The sequence below is a fragment of the Ciconia boyciana genome, chromosome 6 (assembly GCF_034638445.1).
Source record: "Ciconia boyciana chromosome 6, ASM3463844v1, whole genome shotgun sequence".
NCBI lineage: Eukaryota > Metazoa > Chordata > Aves > Ciconiiformes > Ciconiidae > Ciconia > Ciconia boyciana.
In genome coordinates this window covers 36664333-36685137 of record NC_132939.1, presented here as the reverse complement: position 1 = coordinate 36685137, position 20805 = coordinate 36664333, and the positions used below count along the sequence as shown (strand labels likewise).

The 20805-nt window shown below is 41.6% G+C and overlaps 1 protein-coding gene across 2 annotated transcripts in view; it reads right to left on the bottom strand.

The window, feature by feature from the left end:
* The window catches only part of RASGRP1 (RAS guanyl releasing protein 1), a 45691-nt gene extending 25939 nt beyond the window's left edge, over window positions 1-19752 (bottom strand). The window contains exons 1-2 of one of the 2 annotated variants that reach the window (XM_072865571.1): window positions 19110-19752; window positions 16428-16597 (exon numbers count right to left, since the gene is read on the bottom strand). In XM_072865571.1, coding sequence (XP_072721672.1) covers window positions 16428-16597; window positions 19110-19141 — 202 coding nt within the window. In that variant the 5' untranslated portion in view covers window positions 19142-19752. Of the gene's footprint in view, window positions 1-16427; window positions 16598-17914; window positions 17989-19109 lie in introns of those variants that run through there. The other variant, XM_072865572.1, reaches the window with a different exon arrangement.
* Window positions 19753-20805: the final 1053 nt, after the last annotated feature.

The window sequence follows — 20805 nt, the reverse complement described above, 5'->3', positions numbered from 1 at the left end:
CATTGAATCTTTGGTAGAACTAATAAAGCCTGATTTCCTCTAGATCTGTCTCCTCTGTTCTTCACTTCACAATAGTCCTATTCATGCCCTTTATCACTATACTCTCCCCTGAAAGTCTTTTCCTTCTCTTCCCCACAACAATGCCATAACTCCTCACTCATGCTTAAAGCTACCAGCTACACAAAAGCAATACATGCTTTGGTTGAATCCAGGCTGACTGGCCAGAGAGCAAATCAAATCAAACCAATGCTGGGCTCACACAGCTGCCCCTACACTAATGTGGGCACCGATCTGGATGTCTCTCTTCTCCACAAGCAATTCCTCGAGATTCCTATCTTTCCATCAAATTTAGTTTAAGCTGGCAGACAGGCTGACTATTTCATGCAGAGTAGATGCAGTTCAGTAGGAAGGTGACTCAGAATGGCCTAGATCTGTAGTTTACAAGTGAAGTTACTGTTTTAGCTGACTGTCTGAAGCCCTGAAAGCAGAGGACATGCTGGGTATCATATACCTGGTGTGGGTAATTTCATTCTTCTAGCAAAAGCATACTCAGCTTGGAGGAAACTCAATACAATAAACAGTCTTGAAATACCTTACTACAGCCAGCCTCTCAGGCAAGACAAGCAGAAAAATCCTGATCAGTAAATTCTGGCAGAGCCTATGTGAACATGTAGCAACACACTCGGCACTACCAAGCCCAGAATGAGAACTTTATGCATCAGGTGGTCTTCAACACTGAACATGAGAAAACATTTTCTGAATCTGTCTTCTCTAGTTACACTAATTGTAAGGAGCAATTCTACCTACAGTGATATGGGTGAGGGGAAAGTCTGTGTGTCCTACAGCTCTCATAAATGAGAGCAGTATAGACTCCAAGTAACTAAAAGTTCTTGAGCTGCCTTTTGACTATACTACAAGTTCTCAGTTTTATAGCATGAACTGAAGTTTATGCATTCCTTGTTTATGTTCTCACATAATTTCAGTCACTACCTAAAGAATTTTTCTGGGATATAAACTGCCTAGGTATTACAGCAGGTACACTGAGGGCAAAACAGCAAAGCATTCAGCCAGAGAAGTGGGAAATTTGCAGAGGAAGGCTGGGACATCAGGAATCAATACTTATTCAGGCCTTTAGTTTTTGGCATTTTGTACTCTTCCAGTGCCTTCATGAAGAGTAAAATTATTTTAGGCCTTGCATATAGAAGCCTGTATCAATCTTCATCCATTTTACAAAACTTGGTGTTCTGCCAGAGCCTCCATCCAACAGCTCTTGTTTAATCAGAAAAGCAGTCCAATGTATGCTTAACTTGGAAGCCAAATGGTTATGTGCACACATACTATTAAGTATATACAGCTGTAATTAAATCACCACATTTTCAGAAGTGCTCAATATAGATCATCTCCAGCTGACAAAGACAACAAATAACTCTCTCTCAGAGCAGTTTGTCCTCTGGGCATATTCCAAAACCCGCTGCCATGACATAACACAGGTACCATGTGGCACCAGATTGAATTTCGGTCCTCTAGAAAGTATCTTTTCCATTTTACAAAGATGCAGAGAAAAACAGTATGTTCTGCCTACTATTAGGGATTAGGTCAACACATTTATGGTATTTTCTTGCATAATAAAAGTACCTTTATGCTTCACAACATCCAGACCTAACTATCTCACAACAGAGGTAGACTTCATTACGACGACATATAATTATTTTGCACACATTAAAGCAGTACTAAGTTTTATGCCATCCATTCCCTCACCCAACTAAAAGGCTCATCTCCACAAAGAAAAACATGGCATTAGTGATGGTCTAAAAACAAAAATAAGCAGTCTGCAGCAAAAAAAATCTTAAGGTTCCCAGTACAGTTCAGCACTGAACAACAAGCCTGCATGGAATTGTAGCAGCACATGATTTTACAAACACATGCAGTACCAAATATTTAATGTAATCTTCCTGCCCAATTTTAAAAGGAGGCACTTTTCAAGGGCATATACCATGATATGGCAAATGTTACTCAAAAGAAAAATATTGAGTCTGATTCCTCTTCCATTTGTATTTCACAAATTCATAATTCAAAAAAATCCATGGAGTTAAACTGGTAAAAATGGGCCATAGATGAGAAGAGACTCCAGCTCAGTTTCGGTTTCAGAACTGTCTTGGGTCTTTCACATCTCTGACCACTAGGTCACTTCTTTTCGAAGAGCTAACCTGCTAAACATAGCTGTGTGTAAAGAAGTAACAAAAATTATGGTAAACTATTTTCGTGCAAATGGTGGAGCCAGTAAGAGGGCTTTCCTGACTGTGTTGCAAGATTGCCTCTGAATGCCTCTGCAGCATTCTCTTGAACCTCCAGCAGTTTGTTTTAAAACTTTGAGACTCATTTTCATTTCCGTTTGTATACCTGTTTCTAACCACACACCCTGCTAAGCAAAAACCACTAAGTGAATACTAAATAAAGTGGAATGGGTGTGTTTCAGTTAGTCAATTTACCTTAAAGAAAGCTGCAAAATACCACCTAAGCCTTAGCTTTGTTTCACTGCAGCAAAATACAAATCACCCACTGGTTACATGCTTTTCCTCCTGTAAATGCCCTTATTGTACTAAGATGTTTTAATAAATATTCTCTGAAACAAACAAGGAAGCAGGAGTTGAATATACTTTCCCAGTATTTAACTACATGAGTGAAAGCACAAAGACATTTAGGGTTAAATATTTTATTATCTATGTAGTAACACAAAGCCACTAAAAACTACAATTACAAAAGTTCCACTGCATACGTGAGACTCGGAACACACAAGGGTAAGAACATCCTAATCTAGGCCTATCAGCTACTCCACTGCACGGTCCAATTGGTGGCTCCCTGTAATCCGTGATTTAGAAATAACTGAAGTATCACTTGTTCCTAGAATAGTTGAAAGAATCAAAGTACTCAAAAGCCAATAAGCAAGGCTTTAAGAGCAAACTGCTTGCTTTTCACCAGGTCCTGATGTTCACCAAGCCTGTGGTAAATGTACTTAACAGAGAGAGTATGTTCCATAGACAAGATCATTGTAGTGAGACCTTCCCACTCATGAGTGCAATGATAAGGCAACAGGAAGAATGCCAAGGATGTCTTAACTGAACTGAATTTTGCGAGAAAGAAAAGTTAGTTTTTTCTAGGTCTAAGAGGCCTTTATTTCATAAGCATTGTCTTTATTTCATAAGCAGGTTCCAACTCTATCACCTAGTATACAATGTGAAATGAATCAGAAGTAAATCACAGAGCACTGACATCACATGATCAGTGACTAAGCTACTAAGAGCATGAATAAGTTATTGTAAACTCCCTGAAGTCTTCCAGTGGTTATCAAAAAGTAGGACCAAAAACAATGCAATGCAAGAAAGCATCAAGCAATTGCAAGGCAGTCTTATTAAGTGCCAAGCTGAAAGTCGTGGGTTGCTATACTGATGTGCTACATAGAATTCTTCAAGATTTCTGCAAAGTGCTTTTTTTCTGGTGGCTTAAAGATGATGGTGTGGGGATTGTGTTATAAATGTCTGCAAAGATTATTAAAGCAGCACATGATTTGAAAACTGGGGGAACTGATGTTCTTAAGGTCTCAAAGACCTTGATGAAACACACAGACATGTATGAAATATGGAGGTACGTGTGGGAGTACATGCTAGGGTTTAGTGACTGAACTGAAACAGCCATAAGTCAATGTCTCTGCCCCACATGTAAGGTGCAGCACTACAAGATAACCTTAGAATGGCCAGAAGCAACCAAAATTGAATGAAGTATTTCATGATTACTTCCTGGAACTTCACAAATAGGAAACACTGTTCCCCTTCAGCTTAAAACTTATGCAACACATAGTAGTCTTCTTACTGCAGGCTTATTATTGCCACACTGGAATTTGGTAGCCTGTAACAGAGGTAGTCATTTAACTCTCTTCATTAAATTGATCACATTTGGTCAGAATCAGATTCATAAGCAGCCACCATCTTGCTCATCAGTTATGACACCATCATTGAGGGTCAGCAAGCAGATTCAACTTAAACTAGGGTGTTTACTTTTTGAATTGGAAATAGCCTTTATTTTTTATGACAGCTGAAAGCTCAGCTGATGGCAGAAATCAGGGCTAGGAGCTAATGTACTCTATTCCTGCACTGCAGCGCAGAATCAGCTTTCTTGAAGCCAGTGTGCTTCAGAACCAGTTTAATTTGTTGTTAAAATTCTACAGTGATGAAGATTTCACAGCCTCTGTAGGTGACTTATTCCAGCACTTGAGCATCTCTGTCATTAGAGAGTTCTCCTTACTGTCTAATCGAAGACTTCAAGCAACTTGGGCAGCTTAAGCCCATTATGCCTGGCCCCCAGCAGACAGAAGAAACATTCTCTTTCCCTTACCAATATATTTTCTCTATTTAAGGATTGCTTTCCTCATCTCTTTTCTGAGCTAGGAAACACCAAATTTGACAATTTTTTTCCTCAGAAGCCAGGTTTTCTAGATCTCTGGTCAACTTTGATGTCCTTTTCTGAACCCTTTGCAGCTTGTACCTCTATGAAGCAAACCTGAATATAGTTCTCCAGAGGAGGTCTTAGCACCAGAGTTAAAATATTATTGTTAATATCCTGTACATAATACCTTTATATACATATACATTTGTATATATGTAAATGTACATATGTAATGTATATAGATAAAAAATAAAAATAAGCACACACATCCCTCTATGCATGCACTTATCTCCTTAGAGTTTCTGCAGTGGTGCAATATCATTAAACGATTTTCAGTTTTAAAATCCATCTTCACATTGAGATCCTTTTCTGCAGAAATGCTGTATATCAAGGACTTTACTGTACTGTTTTTACAACTGATTACTCTAAGTGTAGAACTTCGTACTTATCCTTAGTGAATTTTTCTTTATTTCAGACCATTATTTTAAGTGCTTAATATTTTTCAGAAATAACACAAGTGAATTACAATGTCCTTACAAAGATGACACACTAATTATGTAAAAGAATGATTGTTTTAATTTTAGCTGCAGCAGAAAGCAGGTGGAGTCTTGAGCTCTCCAGCTTACATCATCCTGTATAGAATTAAATGGTGTTGCCCCCTCATGCAACAAGAATGCTATAATGTTTAGCAGACAGCACCAAAATACTCAGCGAATTGTGCTAAAGCTTTTTTTTTTTTTAATTGGCTTATTGTCCATACATGCTTGTAACTATTGAGTCATGCATAAATTTATTTACACAAGTAATTGGTCTTAGGAGGAAAAACTCCAAAGTTAAAATAAGAACAAATCAGTATTTTCCAGAGAGGAAAGAATCATACTACTTTGTGATCAATCCTGCAGAACCCTAAACAGAACCCTAAACAAGCCAAGTAAACACAGATGTTGGAAGAAAACCTATAAACTTGATGTTTCTCCAAGTCTACTTCCCCCTTCAAACTCCCTACAGAATGGGGGGGGGGGGGGGGGGGGAACAACCCACTGCTGCTCCTCCAAATACTCATTAACAATGCAGATAGATCCAAGACACAAGTGAGTCTAATATGCATTCAAAAAGGATAATAAGACTGTTCTGTGTGAGGGTAGGGAACGTTAGGGGAGAAAAACCTCAAGGGAAAGCCATTACCCTCTCTCAGATACAGCTTTTGGAGAGCTAGATCTTGCAGAAAGAGCTCTGGGTGGGTAATTCTTTGAAATGAAAACAAGAAGATAAAAGCTCTTGTCAAGGGGAAATAGGATGATTTTGAGAAATTAAAATGTACTTCAGAGAAACCAAATGAAATGTGGGTGGAAAGCATTCCATTAGCCTTGGAAATTCAGATCAAGTACACAGAACAAGATAAAAAGTTAACACACCCCCCATACATTGTTCTACAGCATGTTTAAAATATTGATTTTAGCAAATTTAGATGAGAACTTTTTAATCAAATAGTCTTTTTCTCCAAAGCATACAAAACATAATTTGAGTGTTCAAGATTCTTTCAAAGCTTTAAATCATGATATGGGAGCCACGTGCAGTTTTGAGCTGCAGGCAGCTCTTGAATAATTCAAGCGTAATGCCTGGCAACACAGCTGTGCTAGCATAAGCACTGATGGATAAGACAAATGAGACTCCCAGAAGAGAATCAGAAACTTCTGAGGCCAGTATCACTATTTGACCACAGAACCCAGCTGCATGCTTAGCACTTACTCATCCCACAACTGCAGTGTTTTATAATAAGCTTTTCTCTAACTGCATGATTGATCCTGGGGCAGCCAGTCATCAGATCCCAGGAATCACAAAGTCAGCCCCATCCAAAGGTTCAGACTGTAATGGACTAGCAGATACCAAGCTCCTTTCCTCCCAGGGACTTGCAGATCACTTAGATCCCAGTTCCTGGCCTTGATTTTCATTACTGATGTACGCTCTATCTCTATTCCTGCTCTAATATTTCTGACTTACTGTTTCAGGTTTCCCTCCCTTACGTACCTCAGCTTCCTAGTCTTTGCTCTAACTTCTAGATCTATTTCTGGGATTAGTGTTTACAGATTCTCTGGCAAACTAGCTTCTTACCCAGCAGCCTTCTCACACTGCCCCACCAGCGAGTAGGCTGGGGGTGGGCAAGAAGCTGGGAGGGGACACAGCCAGGACAGCTGACCCCAACTGACCAAAGAGATACTCCATATCGTATCGTGTCGTGCTTAGCAATAAAAACTGGGTGGAAGTTTGCCAGGGCTGCCATTGCTCAGGGACTGGCTGGGCATCAGTTGGCTGGTGATGAGCAACTAGGGTTTTTCACATCACATGTTTCTCTTGGTTTTGTTTGGGGTTTTTGGTTGTTGGGGGGGGGGGGGGGGGGGGTTGTTTGTTTAGGTTTCAGGAGGTTTTTTGTTGTTTTGTTTCTTTGTTTGTTTTTTAAACTTATTAAACTGTCTTTACCTCAACCACGAGTTTTCTCACTTTTACCCTCCCAATCCTCTCCCCCATCCCACTGAGGGGGGTAAACGAGCAGCTGTGTGGTGCTTGGCTGATGGCCAGGGTTAAACCACAACAGTTCATCCTTAGACTGAACATCTCTTGTTCACCATGGACCAAAAGAACCAAAGTTTCAAAAAAAATCTGCAGCTTCACTCCAAACATACCTGATCACCATGCAGCACTATCAAATATCTGCACACAGAAGAAGCTTCCCAATTGCTGATTCAAGCTAGCTGCAGTATGCCAAATTTTCATCAGAGAAACATTCCCACATGTGTTCAAGTGTAAGCTTTATTGGCCCCATTGTATCAGTTGGTCTAGCACAGAGCAAGAGTCTTATGCCTCCTAAGTACTGTTACAGGGCATTTCTTAATATTAGTAATAAAGGTATCTGAAAATTTTCTCTGTTATTCAACCTAAACAAGTACTTTTTTTTTTTAAATGTATACTTTTAAAAAAGAGTAACACTACATACTGGAGACTGACATTAAACATAACTAGTTCTCCTGGAGGAAAGAAGACAATCTCACCCATACCCAAAGTGAATATTTTTCCAAAAAAATGTAAAGGTTAAAATAAAAAAGAAGCTCTTGACATTTCACACTATTGTTCTCTGACAGAGGAATTCCGTATTTTGAAAGAAAGATATTATGGCATATCTCTAAATGATCTTTCATCACAATACAGGTGGCACGAGGCACTGAATTTTTCTTAACATGACCTCTATATACATTTTAGTATTAAAACTGCAGTGTTTGGGGATTCCTAAAGTCATCGCCCATGCAACTGTAACCTTAATAGCTCCCAGGAAGTACTCTCTTATCTTTGCCTTTTGCCACTTGTTGCACTTGCACCTTCTTACCTCAGTAATGGGGGAAAAAAGTGGTATCACGTTTAAAAAGTTATCTTAGCTTTTAATCTCCAGCCTGTCCTGCATAACAGAAAGATCTACTGAACTATGTAACAGTCTAAGGGAAGCCCCTTCTTTTTCAGACTTTTAAAAAAGCAATGCAAAAATACATCTCTCACACATGGTGATACACAGGAAAACACTGAATGACTTCACACTAAAGCACACGCAAATCAAACCAAGTAACATAGAAAGTAAAATGCATGGGGAAGCCTAAGAACAAGTGACTTATTTCTTGCTTCAACTTCATACATAGATTGAGGAGAAGAAAGAATTAAATTCATACAACATTCTCAGGAGAATGAATTATTTTCTGTTGCTATCTAAGCTTTTTTGCATTGCTAAATAAAAGTTACTGTTTTTTCTGAAGTTATATTTAGAGGTGTGAAGATAGAACTTTCTGTCATATCCCTGTCGTAAATATAAGTAAGTGGAAGACTGCTTTACAAAGCAAGAAGTCTAAGTTTTCTTAATTTTCATTTATTACTTATTTCTTGACTTTGGAAAACTATATTGAAAAGACTGAAGTCAAATTAGCTAAATAGAACTTTCAAATATATATAAAGATATCTAAAGTTTCTTTTCTTTGGGAAAATTTTTTCCACAGACATCAGGTTAAAAAATAAATCTATTTTCATTTTGGTACAATGACAATTAACTTTAATAGTTAGCTAAACAGCACTTAGTATTCTCCAGAGCAGTAACTACTCTTCTGTTCCCACAATGACATGCATTCTAGAGAGCAGTAATGACTCTTCTGTTCCCACAATGTCATTAATTGATCATTAACATAGTTTCTGTTGCCAAGCAATACTAAAGTTTCTGCACTGCATTTGACCAAATCGCACCCAGATTACTTAACGCACAGTGAACAACATTTTAATACAGAACACTGTGAACAAACTTTAACTGCTCTTGGGGGACCGGAGACCTCAACTTTCAGCCTAGGCTTCAGGGGCGAGGGGTAGAACCCTGCAAGTTTGCAGAGCATGAGATAAAAACAAATGACTGTTCAGGCAAACCTAACAGAAAAACATAAATGACTAAAGTTGCCTTCTGTGGGTGTGCATATGCCTTGAAAGACATAACTGCTTTTGAGTCAGATTTCTATATCATAATTTGGTATATGGGAAATTTGGTAAAAGGATAAACTCGGTACTTGAACTGTGATTGTTTTACTAGTTATTGTGTGTTTTAACTAGACTGTAAGAATGTACTTATCTAGAAAAACCCACTCTACTCTTAATATAACTGAAAGGGGAAAAACTGGATAAAACTTTCAAATTTTCTGTATTTTAGAGGAGAAGATGGCTACGGTTCTCCTAATGAGTGAACTCTAACTTGCCTGTTTCATTGTTTGTAAAATGGATGCCATACTTAACCTGGCTCTCAAAGAATTCCTGACTCAATATATTTTTGCATTATATTGATACCAAAGTGAGCTATAAAAATATTATCGGTTCACAGAACTAGACAGCTCTGCTAACATAGTTATTTTTTATTCTAGAAAATGTTAGCTATGATTAACTTGTAGTTTTAGGTAGCTAGCACCTAAGAGGCAATCAGCACCAGCACCTTTGCCAGATTTCTGATTTCTATCAAAACAATTCCATGGCATCTTTCACCCAGATGAGTCTGGAAGTGGTTTCCAGAATTTCTAAGGTTTGTTTACAAACATCTCACTTTATCACACATTGAGACAACAAGCTAATTTAGCACTGATCAGACACTGCAGAACAATTTACATCACAACCTACTCTTAGACCTAGCTGTCTAAGCGTATTATGACCATTAGAAGTCGCAAATTTCACTAGGTTCACATAAATTCTATTAAAAACATTGCTAATCTTTGAGGTTATGGTTTTTAACTTCTTTGAAAAGTAGCTGCCATGGGTTTAAATCTTATTTAAAATTTTTTTTGTATTGAAGATTGACATAGCAGTATAAACAACTAACTCCACAGCAAACTTTATCGTGGCTGAGCTTCCAGAGAATTATGCTACATGCTCTCGGAAATATTTTGGTTGCTCTCCTAAAGCCCTTTACTTACATCTCTCTTAAGAAACCAGACACAGGGACACTGCATGGTGACATGCATTTAAAGATGATGTTTCATGATTTCTTTTTTCCACTGAGCACACTCATCTTGTCTAGCAGTAACCAAAATGCCTGAATTGTAGGATAAGCATAGGTCTTCTGTGTGCTACAATAAACATGCTTCCAGTACTCAAATGTAACAGGTGAATGAGTAAGATCTCGCACTCAAAGGTTAAGGACAGAAATACCTTCATAATATTAAAATTTTGAGATCTTAGGGATTTCTCAGCTCTTAAATGACTCTCAGATGTTTTTAGGGAGACACAAGCATTTGCATAAATTATGACTTTCAATTGTTTGTTGACTTGGAATTGTTTGTTAGGTATTTCTAAGTAACATTTCAGGACTTTACTGCAGCCAAAGCAGGGAGATAGCAAATTGACACTATGCTGAAGATACATTTTGTCCTGATTGCAACAGAATTTTTAAACACTTGTAAAAAAAAATTTAAACAAGTGTTTTGTGTGGGCAAGGAAAAGGCCCTCTGACACTACATGGTCTATAAGTTTGAATGCATGTTAAAACAGGTCATCAAATTTTTGAAAGGTGTATTTGTTTAAAAAAATGAGCACACTTAAACAAACTGACTTGCTAACACATAGTCAGAACATCAAGCTCACAGTAGCATGAGGATAGCCTAGGCTGAAAAGTGTTATGAACAATTATTATTTCATTTCTATAGTTAGCAGATATACAGTTAACAAATTAAGACATCGAGTGAAGTGAACACTGCTGATATATTTTTCCTCTCTGATCTGTAACACTTTCTGGACTAAATATATGTTAACATCCATTTATGCAGTCTCACAAAGATAATGCAAAAAGTAGGGCTGTGCTACTAAGCATATGCTTCCTGTGTTCTACTGAACTGTCAGCATTAAACAGTCAATATGGCCGTGGACCAGCAAACTAGACCCTACTCTGTTGGTTTCAACAACAAAGCTTATGGAATAAGTGTCTTTACAACTTGCAGCAAAGTAGGAGACAAAGCCATACTGACATTGAGAGAATTGTCTGCTAGTCAAAAGTACATTCTTTTCCAGGCATTTTATATACTACGTAATGGAAAAACATGGATGCAGGGGGTTAAAGTCACTGTTCTACTTACAATTCCACTCCAGAATCACAGTCACTAATGAAGATTTCCTCCAGAATAAATTATCTCCCTCCTGAAGCTGTCATATTCCAAGCCAAGATCTATTAATTAATTATTTGCTTCCCTGAACTCACAGCTTCAGCCACCTTGTTGCCAATTGAACATCTACCTTTAATTTTCTCTTTATGACCTTTCTGTTCAGAATTAAGCTCTCTGATGGAGAGGTTTCACTGAATCTAACCTTTCTACAGCCTCTGTATTTTCTAGTCTTTTCAATCATTTTACCCTGCCTCCTGCTCTTCCTCTCTATGCACTCTCCTCCCTTCTTTGATTTCTCTTTTCCTCCACTTCCCTATTATGACTTCTCTTTCTTTCCACACAATCACTTTTTCATCTTTCAAAGTTATAGTCAGCTCCACTTATATGCTACACTTCCCCTTCTTTTCTAAGGCAATCACATGCGATGCATTTATTTACGCTCTACAGCTCTTCTTGTCAATCCAGATCATAGCAGTAACAGCATCCTGTAGCTACTTATAATGTTGAGAGATCTTCCAAGTCATGTAGAACATGTTTTGAATCACTGTCCTACATAACCAAATCTCTTCTCTTTAAACCCATGAGAGCGGTTTCAAGTCTCTACAAATCTTCGCCTAATGTCCAGACCAATATTCCTTTCTAAGACACTTCCTGCCTTCAATCTCTCATCATGCTGTTTTTCCTGAACTCTTGCCCTAGCTTACATCCTGTTCTTTCTGTTGCCTTTACTTTTGGCAATTCATTTGCAGGATGATTCATCTTACTCATCTGTATTGGGTTTGCATGGCAAGGTTTTGGTAGCAGGGGAGCTACAGGGGTGGCTTCTGTGAGAAGCTTCTAGAAGCTTTCCCTATGTCCAGTAGAGCCAATGCCAGTCGGCTCCAAGATGGACCTGCTGCTGGCCAAAGCTGACCCAATCAGTGACAGTGGTAGCGCCTCTGTGACAATGTATTTAAGAAGGGGAAAAAAAATCTGCACAACTGCAGCCAAAGAGAGGAGTGAGAATATGTGAGAGAAACAACTCTGCAGACACCAAGGTCACTTGAAGAATGTCACTGGAGGTGCTCCAGTCACTGGAGCAGAGATTCCCCTGCAGCCCGGGGTGAAGACCATGGTGAGGCAGGCTGTCCCCCTGCAGCCCATGGAGGTCAATGGTGGAGCCGATATCCACCTGCAGCCCATGGAGGAACCCACACCAGAGCAGCTGGATGTGCCCGAAGGAGGCTGTGACCCTGTGGGAAGCCTGTGCTGGAGCAGGCTCTTGGCAGGACCTGTGGACCCATGGAGAAAGAAGCCCACGCTGGAGCAGGCTTGCTGGCAGGACTTATGACCTTGTGGGTACCCACGCTGGAGCAGTCTCCTTCTGAAGGATTGCACCCCATGGAGGGACCCGTGCTGTAGCAGTTCATGAAGAACTGCAGCCTGTGGGAAGGACTTACATTGGAGAAGTTCGTGGAGGACTGTCTCCTGTGGGAGGGATCCCATGCTGAAGCAGGGGGAGAGTGTAAGGAGTCCTCCCCCTGAGGAGGAAGGAACGGCAGAGACAAGGTGTGATGAACTGACCGCAGCCCCCATTCCCTGTCCCCCTGCACCGCTCAGGGGGAAGGAGGTAGAGAATTCAGGAATAAAGTTAAGCATGGGAAGAAGGGAGGGGTGGGGAGAAGGTGTTTTAAGATTTAGGGTTTTTTTTCTCATTATCCTACTCTGATTTGATTGGTAATAAATTAAACTAATTTCCCAAGTCGAGTCTGTTTTGCCTGTGAAAATAATTGGTGAGTGATCTCTCCCTGTCCTTATCTCGACCTATGAACCTTTAATTATATTTTCTCTCCCCTGTCTAGCTGAGGAGGGGAAGTGATAGAGTGGCTTTGGTGGGCACGTGCTGTCCAGCTAGGGTCAACCCACCACATCATCCTGATGCAACCTTTCATGGGACTTGAAGAAACCTCTACTTTCAGCATCTCCTTCTCATCGTGCTATTGAATAAACACGGGTGTAATGCTGATCTCTGAGACGTAGCAATCATCCAAGTGACTTCACACTACCTCATATGGCCCTCACTGTTTCTGTCTCTAAAGCACATGCCTATCATTCATCAGTTCAAGCCAAAGATGACCAAATTTGAGAGGCGAAAGAGCACACCCTAATCATCCCAAACTAGATGTTTAAGTTAATTACACTGAATAAGCTTTTGGTCTTTTCTAAAACAAGAAAACAAAAGGCCTCCTAACTCTTTACTTTGGGAATTAGCAGGTACACCACCACCATTGTAATTCAAACTATTCTGTTCACCTTCTAGCCTCATCCTCTGCGCAGCACTGTTGTAGACCCACAGACAATATCACTAACTCCAAGATCCAATCTTTGTTCCTTGCCTCCTTAGCATAGGTTTTGGATTAACTTGGCTCTCTGGACAAAACTTGTATTTCTACAAAGCATCCTGGAATCCATTTACAACACTGTAGCAAAGCTTAGCCTTCTCACTCTTAACTTCAACTTAGCATATCCCCCTTTCTCATTTTTCCCACCCTTATTCATACTTCAAGAGAAATAACTTATACTTGTGTTATTCTTCACAGCTGTGTGTATTAATTCTTAATACCTTCTTGGTTAAACCTTGTTGTATTCTCTGCATATATGGCAAAAGGCTGCCAACTTCCCTTTACACACCATTGTTGACAGCAGCTTCTCTTACACATTATTTGCTTTTTCCAAACTTGTATAACTGAGTCCAGGAACATAAATTCAGCTGCATACTTTATATAGGAATTGTACTTGTAATTGTACACATAATATTAGCAAGTGCAGTATAATGTTAACATGATGCAGTATTTATTCTGAAATGTGACGCATCATCATCTCTATCTACTGCCTATTGTACTCCTTAACCCTAGACAGTGTCCTGGTTTCGGCTGGGATAGAGTTAATTTTCTTCCTAGTAGCTGGTATAGTGCTGTGTTTTGGATTTAGTATGAGAATAACGTTGATAATACACTGATGTTTTGTATGTGTTATCACAGGGCTTTTTCTAGAAAGTAAACTTAAAATATACAAAGGAAATCTGTGTTTATGTCTTGGGGGTTTCTGTATTTTTAATACTGAAATAAAACTTGCTCAGATCCCAATAATGACTTTCTAGAATAATATACAAAATATTGTAGGTCAGCATATCTAAGACAGAAGATATAACCTCAGTCTGAATAGAACTGTTAGAATACAGTCTGAACAGACCTATTTAGTACTATGCACAGGAAGAAACTTGCTCAATCACTCCGTTTACTTGTAATCATTCCGCAACTATGCTTTTTTTCCCACCATTTTTCTCCCTATCCCCACCCCTCCTCAAACCCCCAGATTAAAGTTTTTTCCATCTCTTCCTGTATCGGCACGATGACATGAATGAATTTTGCACAGTGTTTTTGCTGGTAGCTACAAGAACCTCGTTTAAGGAATTCGTTATGTAGGTTATCTATAGTTGTAACAGTTGCACTTTACAATTTATTTAAATACCCTACTGGGAAATTCCAGCATAGCTTAAGAACATGCATAATGTCATAGATGATGTACAAATACAGATACTACTGTGAATTGCCCAATGAAGAGTCTAAATCCTCGCAGCACACATCATAATTCTAGCAGTGCTTATAGAATTTAAGATTATGTTTGCAGATGCACTACAATTCACTTTGCTAGACCTACGTACCACTTGTCAAGGTTCAAGAAAACGCTATTTAGAGGACTATGGTAAATTTCCTAACTGAAATATGAAACCCTTTAGAAAGATTCACATGCATATATAGCTGAACTGGACAGGTACACTTGTTTTTCTTTGTCACCTTAGTCCTTATAATATATGGATACCCAGGAATCTGAGAACGCATAAGCATGTGTATGCTGATATAGAGTGTATTAAAGTATAAAAACGTATTAAAATAATTAAGCTAACAATAATGTCCCATTAAGGGTTTCACCTACACCACTTGAAATCAGTAACCATAATCATTTTACTAGATTTTTATAATGTTACATTTAGAATACCTTTTTTCATAAAAATGTGGACACATAAATATTGGTCAAGTAGTCACAATATTAAAACTGTATGAAGGTCTTACACGTGCTTAGATGTCTTATCTCACTCCCAGTGAGTGAAAACTTATAAAAAATATGAATCGACATTTGTTTAGGAATTAGGGCTTTATAGCAGTTCAGTGGATATGTTCTTTACAATAATTAAATGGAGAAGAAAATAAGCCAAAAAGAAACAAAATGTTACTGACAATTACATGTTTCATCAACTTTTCTCAGACATGCATTTCTCTGCACATGCTGATTAGAAGGCTTTAAAGTTAAAAAAAAAAAAGGCACTTCCAATGAATGTGAAAGATTAGTCATTGTTTATACAGTATTTATGTGCTGTATCACTAGATCAGCACTGTGTTACTATTTAACTATGTAGATTAATTATTTTAGAGCTTAGTGGGTGTTCAAGTACATTTATTTTCTAAGGACTACTCTGCAACTAAAACTTTGCCACATAAGCTTTGGAAATAGCTCACAGCAGTGAAAGACAGCATTAACGAACAGATGCGCTACTTACAAGCAAATTGTTCAGAATAATTTTGAGTGCCTTCAGTACTAATGTATTTCAGTAATATAAAAAATAAACACATTTACTAATGAAAAAGTTGGAAAGGGAAACTAGGGATATAGGGTCAGGCAACTGTCACGCTTGTCCACATATTACAATTCTTATTGTAAAAAGACAAATGGATAACTGATAGGCTCAAAATGGTTATTCATTTCTCTGAATCAAAAAAAATCACAGTTGTGATTTTTGTTTGGATTCTTTCTCTTTTGCAGAGAAGCAACTTTAAATCTATACTGATATTGCAAGAAGCAATACAATGTTATTTCACCTAGTTTAAAACTAGCCCTCCTCATTTCAAAATGTTTAATATAAACACATTGTTTACACACATTATGAGAATGTTACTGCAATATGCAAAAATTAATGATTACTTGCTAAAGTTAACCAAATTGGTACTTGAACAAACAACAAAAAACACACATAGAAGTACAGATGACTGGTGTTTGTCTTATTCTCTCAAGAAAAAGCAGTAGTCACACTAATTTCTTAGCATATATTACACACATACGCATAAACAGATCCACAAACCTATAAAAATATGCAGTCACCTGCAGTATAGAAAATTCTCAGCTACGCCTTTCTACTCCACTAATAAATCAATGTAACTCACTAGTAAGTGACCTAAACGTAGCCAGGACAGAAACAAATTAATATGATTCTAAAAACCTCCAGACACTCACCAAAAGACTGAATGCAGGTTTCAAGAAGATCTTCCAAAGTGGCCCCTTTGGCTAAGTGCCCCAACGGCACCATCGTGACCTGGGTAAGATTTGAAAGGCTGGGACAATGACTGATCTGCTTCAGCTCATGTGCTGTTTCAGGGGCAGCGCTGCATGCTTGGGCAGGTTGCCTAAAAGAAAGCACAATCGTGAAGTAAATACATGAAGATCGACTAGTAAATTTTCCACTGCATGGCAAAGGAGGAGAGATTTAAAGGACAATTAACTCCCTGTAGCTAGGGTGCTAAAGACATAACCCTCCCACTTAATACGCACACCAAAGAGACTGCTCAGTAAGTGACTTTTTTTTTCTCCTAAATGTGGATTGTAGAGCACACGGTTACAGAACTCCTTGAATGATCTGTCAAGATTACCAGAAGTCTTGTTTCTTTGCTGGGGAGTTATGTTTACATTACGATTTTAGCACAAGCATAAAACCCCCTCAAACTATGCAACAGGAATATCGTTATGCACTAATCTACCACCAGATTGTTATGCAGTAATCTACACACCATTTGTGTGCCCACCAAAAGTAAAGGGGAAAAAAATTATAACTATAATCAAATATTACACACATTGGAAAATGCCAGACTACCTTTATTAATTTCATTGGGAAAATCACTATTAAGTAAACAAAATATCAGCGCAACTTTACAGTGGAGTATTTTACAATTTTAAAAAAAAAAAGATTAATTTGCATCCATTCTATCCTATTATTTCCTACTAAGTTGTTTTAAAATTGCATACATGACTAAATTAATGTCTTTATTATTAACGGTAAAAGAGACCAAAATAAAGCACATATCTAAGATATTATATGATCAAAATACAAGCCTAAAACTAGTTATCAAGAATGTGTATGTTTACAGATAATATTAAAGGCTGTTCATTGTTTGCATACAAGTTCATAATTCTGTATGAAATAGTAAATAGGCACATTATTATATCGGTGAAAAGTGCCAAAACATTTTTGCCTGCAAATCACAGGAACCACTTCTAAATGTGACTTGAGAGTATAACTGTACAGTTCATAAAATGGCAACAACCACTGCTGGTTCAATAAAACTTGGGTTTATTTCAGGGACAACTTACACTCCACAGGCTTCCTAAACAAGTGACTCCAGCATCTTTAAGATGCTATCTTAAGCTTTCATACAACTTATCTTGGAACACTATGCAAGACTTTATTAATAAACTGACAGTCCTGGGAAGAAAAGCCGTAGAAATGTATCCAGTGTGCATATTACATACAGATAGGGAAGGGAAAGACACAAACATCCCTACATAGGCACTCCTGGATGAAGTTGGAAATATGCATGCCTTAGGAAAGCAGACTGGACCCTACCTTATCCCACTGAATTTCAAGCCTTATCTTAAATTTCTGTCTCATCTGAATGCTGGGAAAGCCACAAAACTGCACATTATGTCACTTACACCCCAACACTGACCCCAGGCCTCCGTAGTTTCAAAGTCAGGAAAATACAGGCCTGTCCCCGCAGAGGTAGTGACCATCACTCTGCTCCTCCACAGTTAAGCTGGCAGTGGCGATGCAAAGAATGTTCTCTTCCCTTCCCCCTTTCTCTAAATTTCCCTCTTAGCTTTGTGATCTGACTTCCTGTTCTCATATAAAAAGAGCAAGGGCCTGATCAGCTTTCAGGGTTTTCTCTTTACAAGCTTAAACCCCTCTCCTAACTTTACTCCAGTGCCTCCTCCACACAGGGCAGAAGATCCTAGCAATACAGTAGTAATAAAGCAGGAGTTACGGCAAAAGGTATTTTAGGTCATGACAACAGAGTGTAGAAAAACTAAAGTGTCCACACCCCCAAAAAAGTTTACAATAACACTGCGGCCGACTTGGCAACACCGGACAGGCAAAACTCAGCCGGTGACACGCCTGAAACTAACCATTCATTAAAACAGATCTCCTTGCAGCAGTTACTTGACATTAAAAATAGATTAAAGCTGTGCTGGGGTGCGGCGCGGGGGGGACGAGCACCCTGCATTTCCACTGCACGCTACTTGGCGGTGGGTAAGAAACCACAAACAAGTGACCATCAGCTCGTGAACTGAGCCCGGGGCAGGTGGCGCTTCCCCGGCGAGGAGGGGACAGCCTTGCTCCCCGGCCCCGGCTACAGCTCCTCGCTCGGCGTCCCCCCGGCAGACCGCCGGCGGTGCCGCAGGTAACCGGAGCCCGGGCGAGGGCCGAGCCGCCCCTCCCGCGCAGCCGTCACGCTGGGACCGTAACGTGAGGCTCTTCCCAGCCCGTGCTGACCGACCTGCCCGGCGCACACTCGCACTCAGAAGGGTGAAACGAAGCCCTCCCCCCCCGCACCCCCTCCCGCGCTTCTATTCCCCTCTCTTTCCCACCCGGGAGGGCCTCGGCCGGCCCCCGCGGAGCCCCACCCGCCCGGACTACCGCCCCCGCGCCCCACGGAAGCCCACGCCAGCCCCGCCGCGGGGGCAGCACAGCGGCAGCACACCGCACCCGACCCCACCGCCCCGGGCGGGCACCTCACGCTCTCAGGCGCGGCGGCGTGCGACCCCGAGACCCGCCGCCGCCGGCCCGCAGCCTGCCCTGCGGCGGGGCACCGTCCCGCCGCCGCCCCGGGGAGCGGGAGAATAAAAGAGCAACGGCGAACTCACTGGTTTTCTCTCCTTTTCCCTAAAGTTCCCATGTCGGTGCCAGCCGCGCCTCCGCCGCCCGGCCGGCTCTGCCAGCAGCGCAGGGAGCGGGGCTGCGCGGGGCGGGGGAGGCCGGGGGGAGCAGCGCGGCCCCGCGCATCGCCTCCTCCCGTCTCGCCGCTCTCCCGCTCCCCGTCTCGCCTCGGGAGGAGTCTGAAACCAATTCAAGTGGGGCAACGGCGGCGGCAGCCGCCACCCGTGACGAGCGCAGGCGAAGATCTTATCGGCAGAAGGAAGTACTGAGCTACTGGGCTGCTCTTCTCTGAAGCCACCGGATTTACCAGGTACCGAAACACGCTCTCCTGCTCACACCGCCTGGCTCTAAAGCGGCCGCAACTTCTTCCACGGCACAACTTCGGCCCGGCAGGCCAGGCCCTCCCCTGCGGGCAAGCCCCCTCCCCACGGCGGGCTGAGCCGCCGGGGCTCACGCGTGCCTCACAGCAGTCGGTACGCCTGCCCACGGCCCCCGCTGGCCGAAGACAGCGGCTGCCGGGGCACCTGGGAAGGCTGTGCCGGGGCGGGGTCAGCCGAGCTCTGGGCCAGACCCCAGCCCCTGCCCGCGCAGCGAGAGCTCGCCTGTCACGGCGCCGGCCGCTACCCTGCCCTGCCCCGGCGCCCCCCCCACCCCCGGTACGTGACTGCGGGTGGGGTGGACCCACGCGCGCCCTCAACCCGCCCGCGCTGATTGGCTGGCTCGCCAACGGCCGGCGGAGGGGTGGGGTGTGAGGCGGCGGCCCCTCCGCGCCGCTACCTGCCGCCGGCTGCGGCGAGAGGGCGGGGGGCGGCGGGCGCTGGCCTTGGCGAATGGGTTGGAAGGCGGCGGGCGGCACGGGCCCCTCCGCACACAGAGCCAGGGTGCTGCGCAGCGGGGGCCCGGCGAGAGGCCTGGCTGGCGGGAAGGTGCCCAGGGCATTCAGCTCCGCGTCGGCGGGAACACGCTGCGCTCCCCCCGCGCTGCACGCAGCTGGAAGTTAGCCTCTGCGCGATGCTGGGGTGGGGGTACAAAACTGAGATACCCACATTGACGATTATTATTTTAAAGCCTCTGTGCTCATTTGGCACCTTACGCTGTCCCTCCAGCTTAATCGCAGAGCAAGGAAAGGGGACCCAGTAGTTTTCATGGTCCTTGTACCACAATTAGGAGTCTCTGAGAGCTCTTCCAGCTCAACGTTGACAACTCTTTCACTTCTGAGGAGAAATGACCAGGCAGAAAATCTGAAAGGGCAAACTCATCCTATATCCTGTAACTTACACTTTGACCAAATGGTCTTTTCTTGAGAAATACACCCAACGGAGCAGTACAAAAGTACTGGGTCACAGGGCACTTTGGCTGCTGCATTGTCAACAGCTTCTTTTGAGAGCTCAGTTTATGTTCTTAAAAATTACTTAGGCCATTACATAATGCCATTGTGCCTCACACCAAGAGCCAGTTTTCATAAACTGTTTCTTTAATTTTAAGACTAACTGGTAAGGTTCACGTATTCAAAGTAATTCTCTGCCAACAGCCAGGGCACATTTCTCTTTAGATCTCCAAAATGATCAATTTTGCAAAGGACGCAGCTCACTGGCGCTTTCTCAGAGGCAGTGGTAACTATCATTACCACAACAGGAGCTGTGCAAACCTGGCTTTCACTTTGCTGAAGACCGCCAGGTAAAA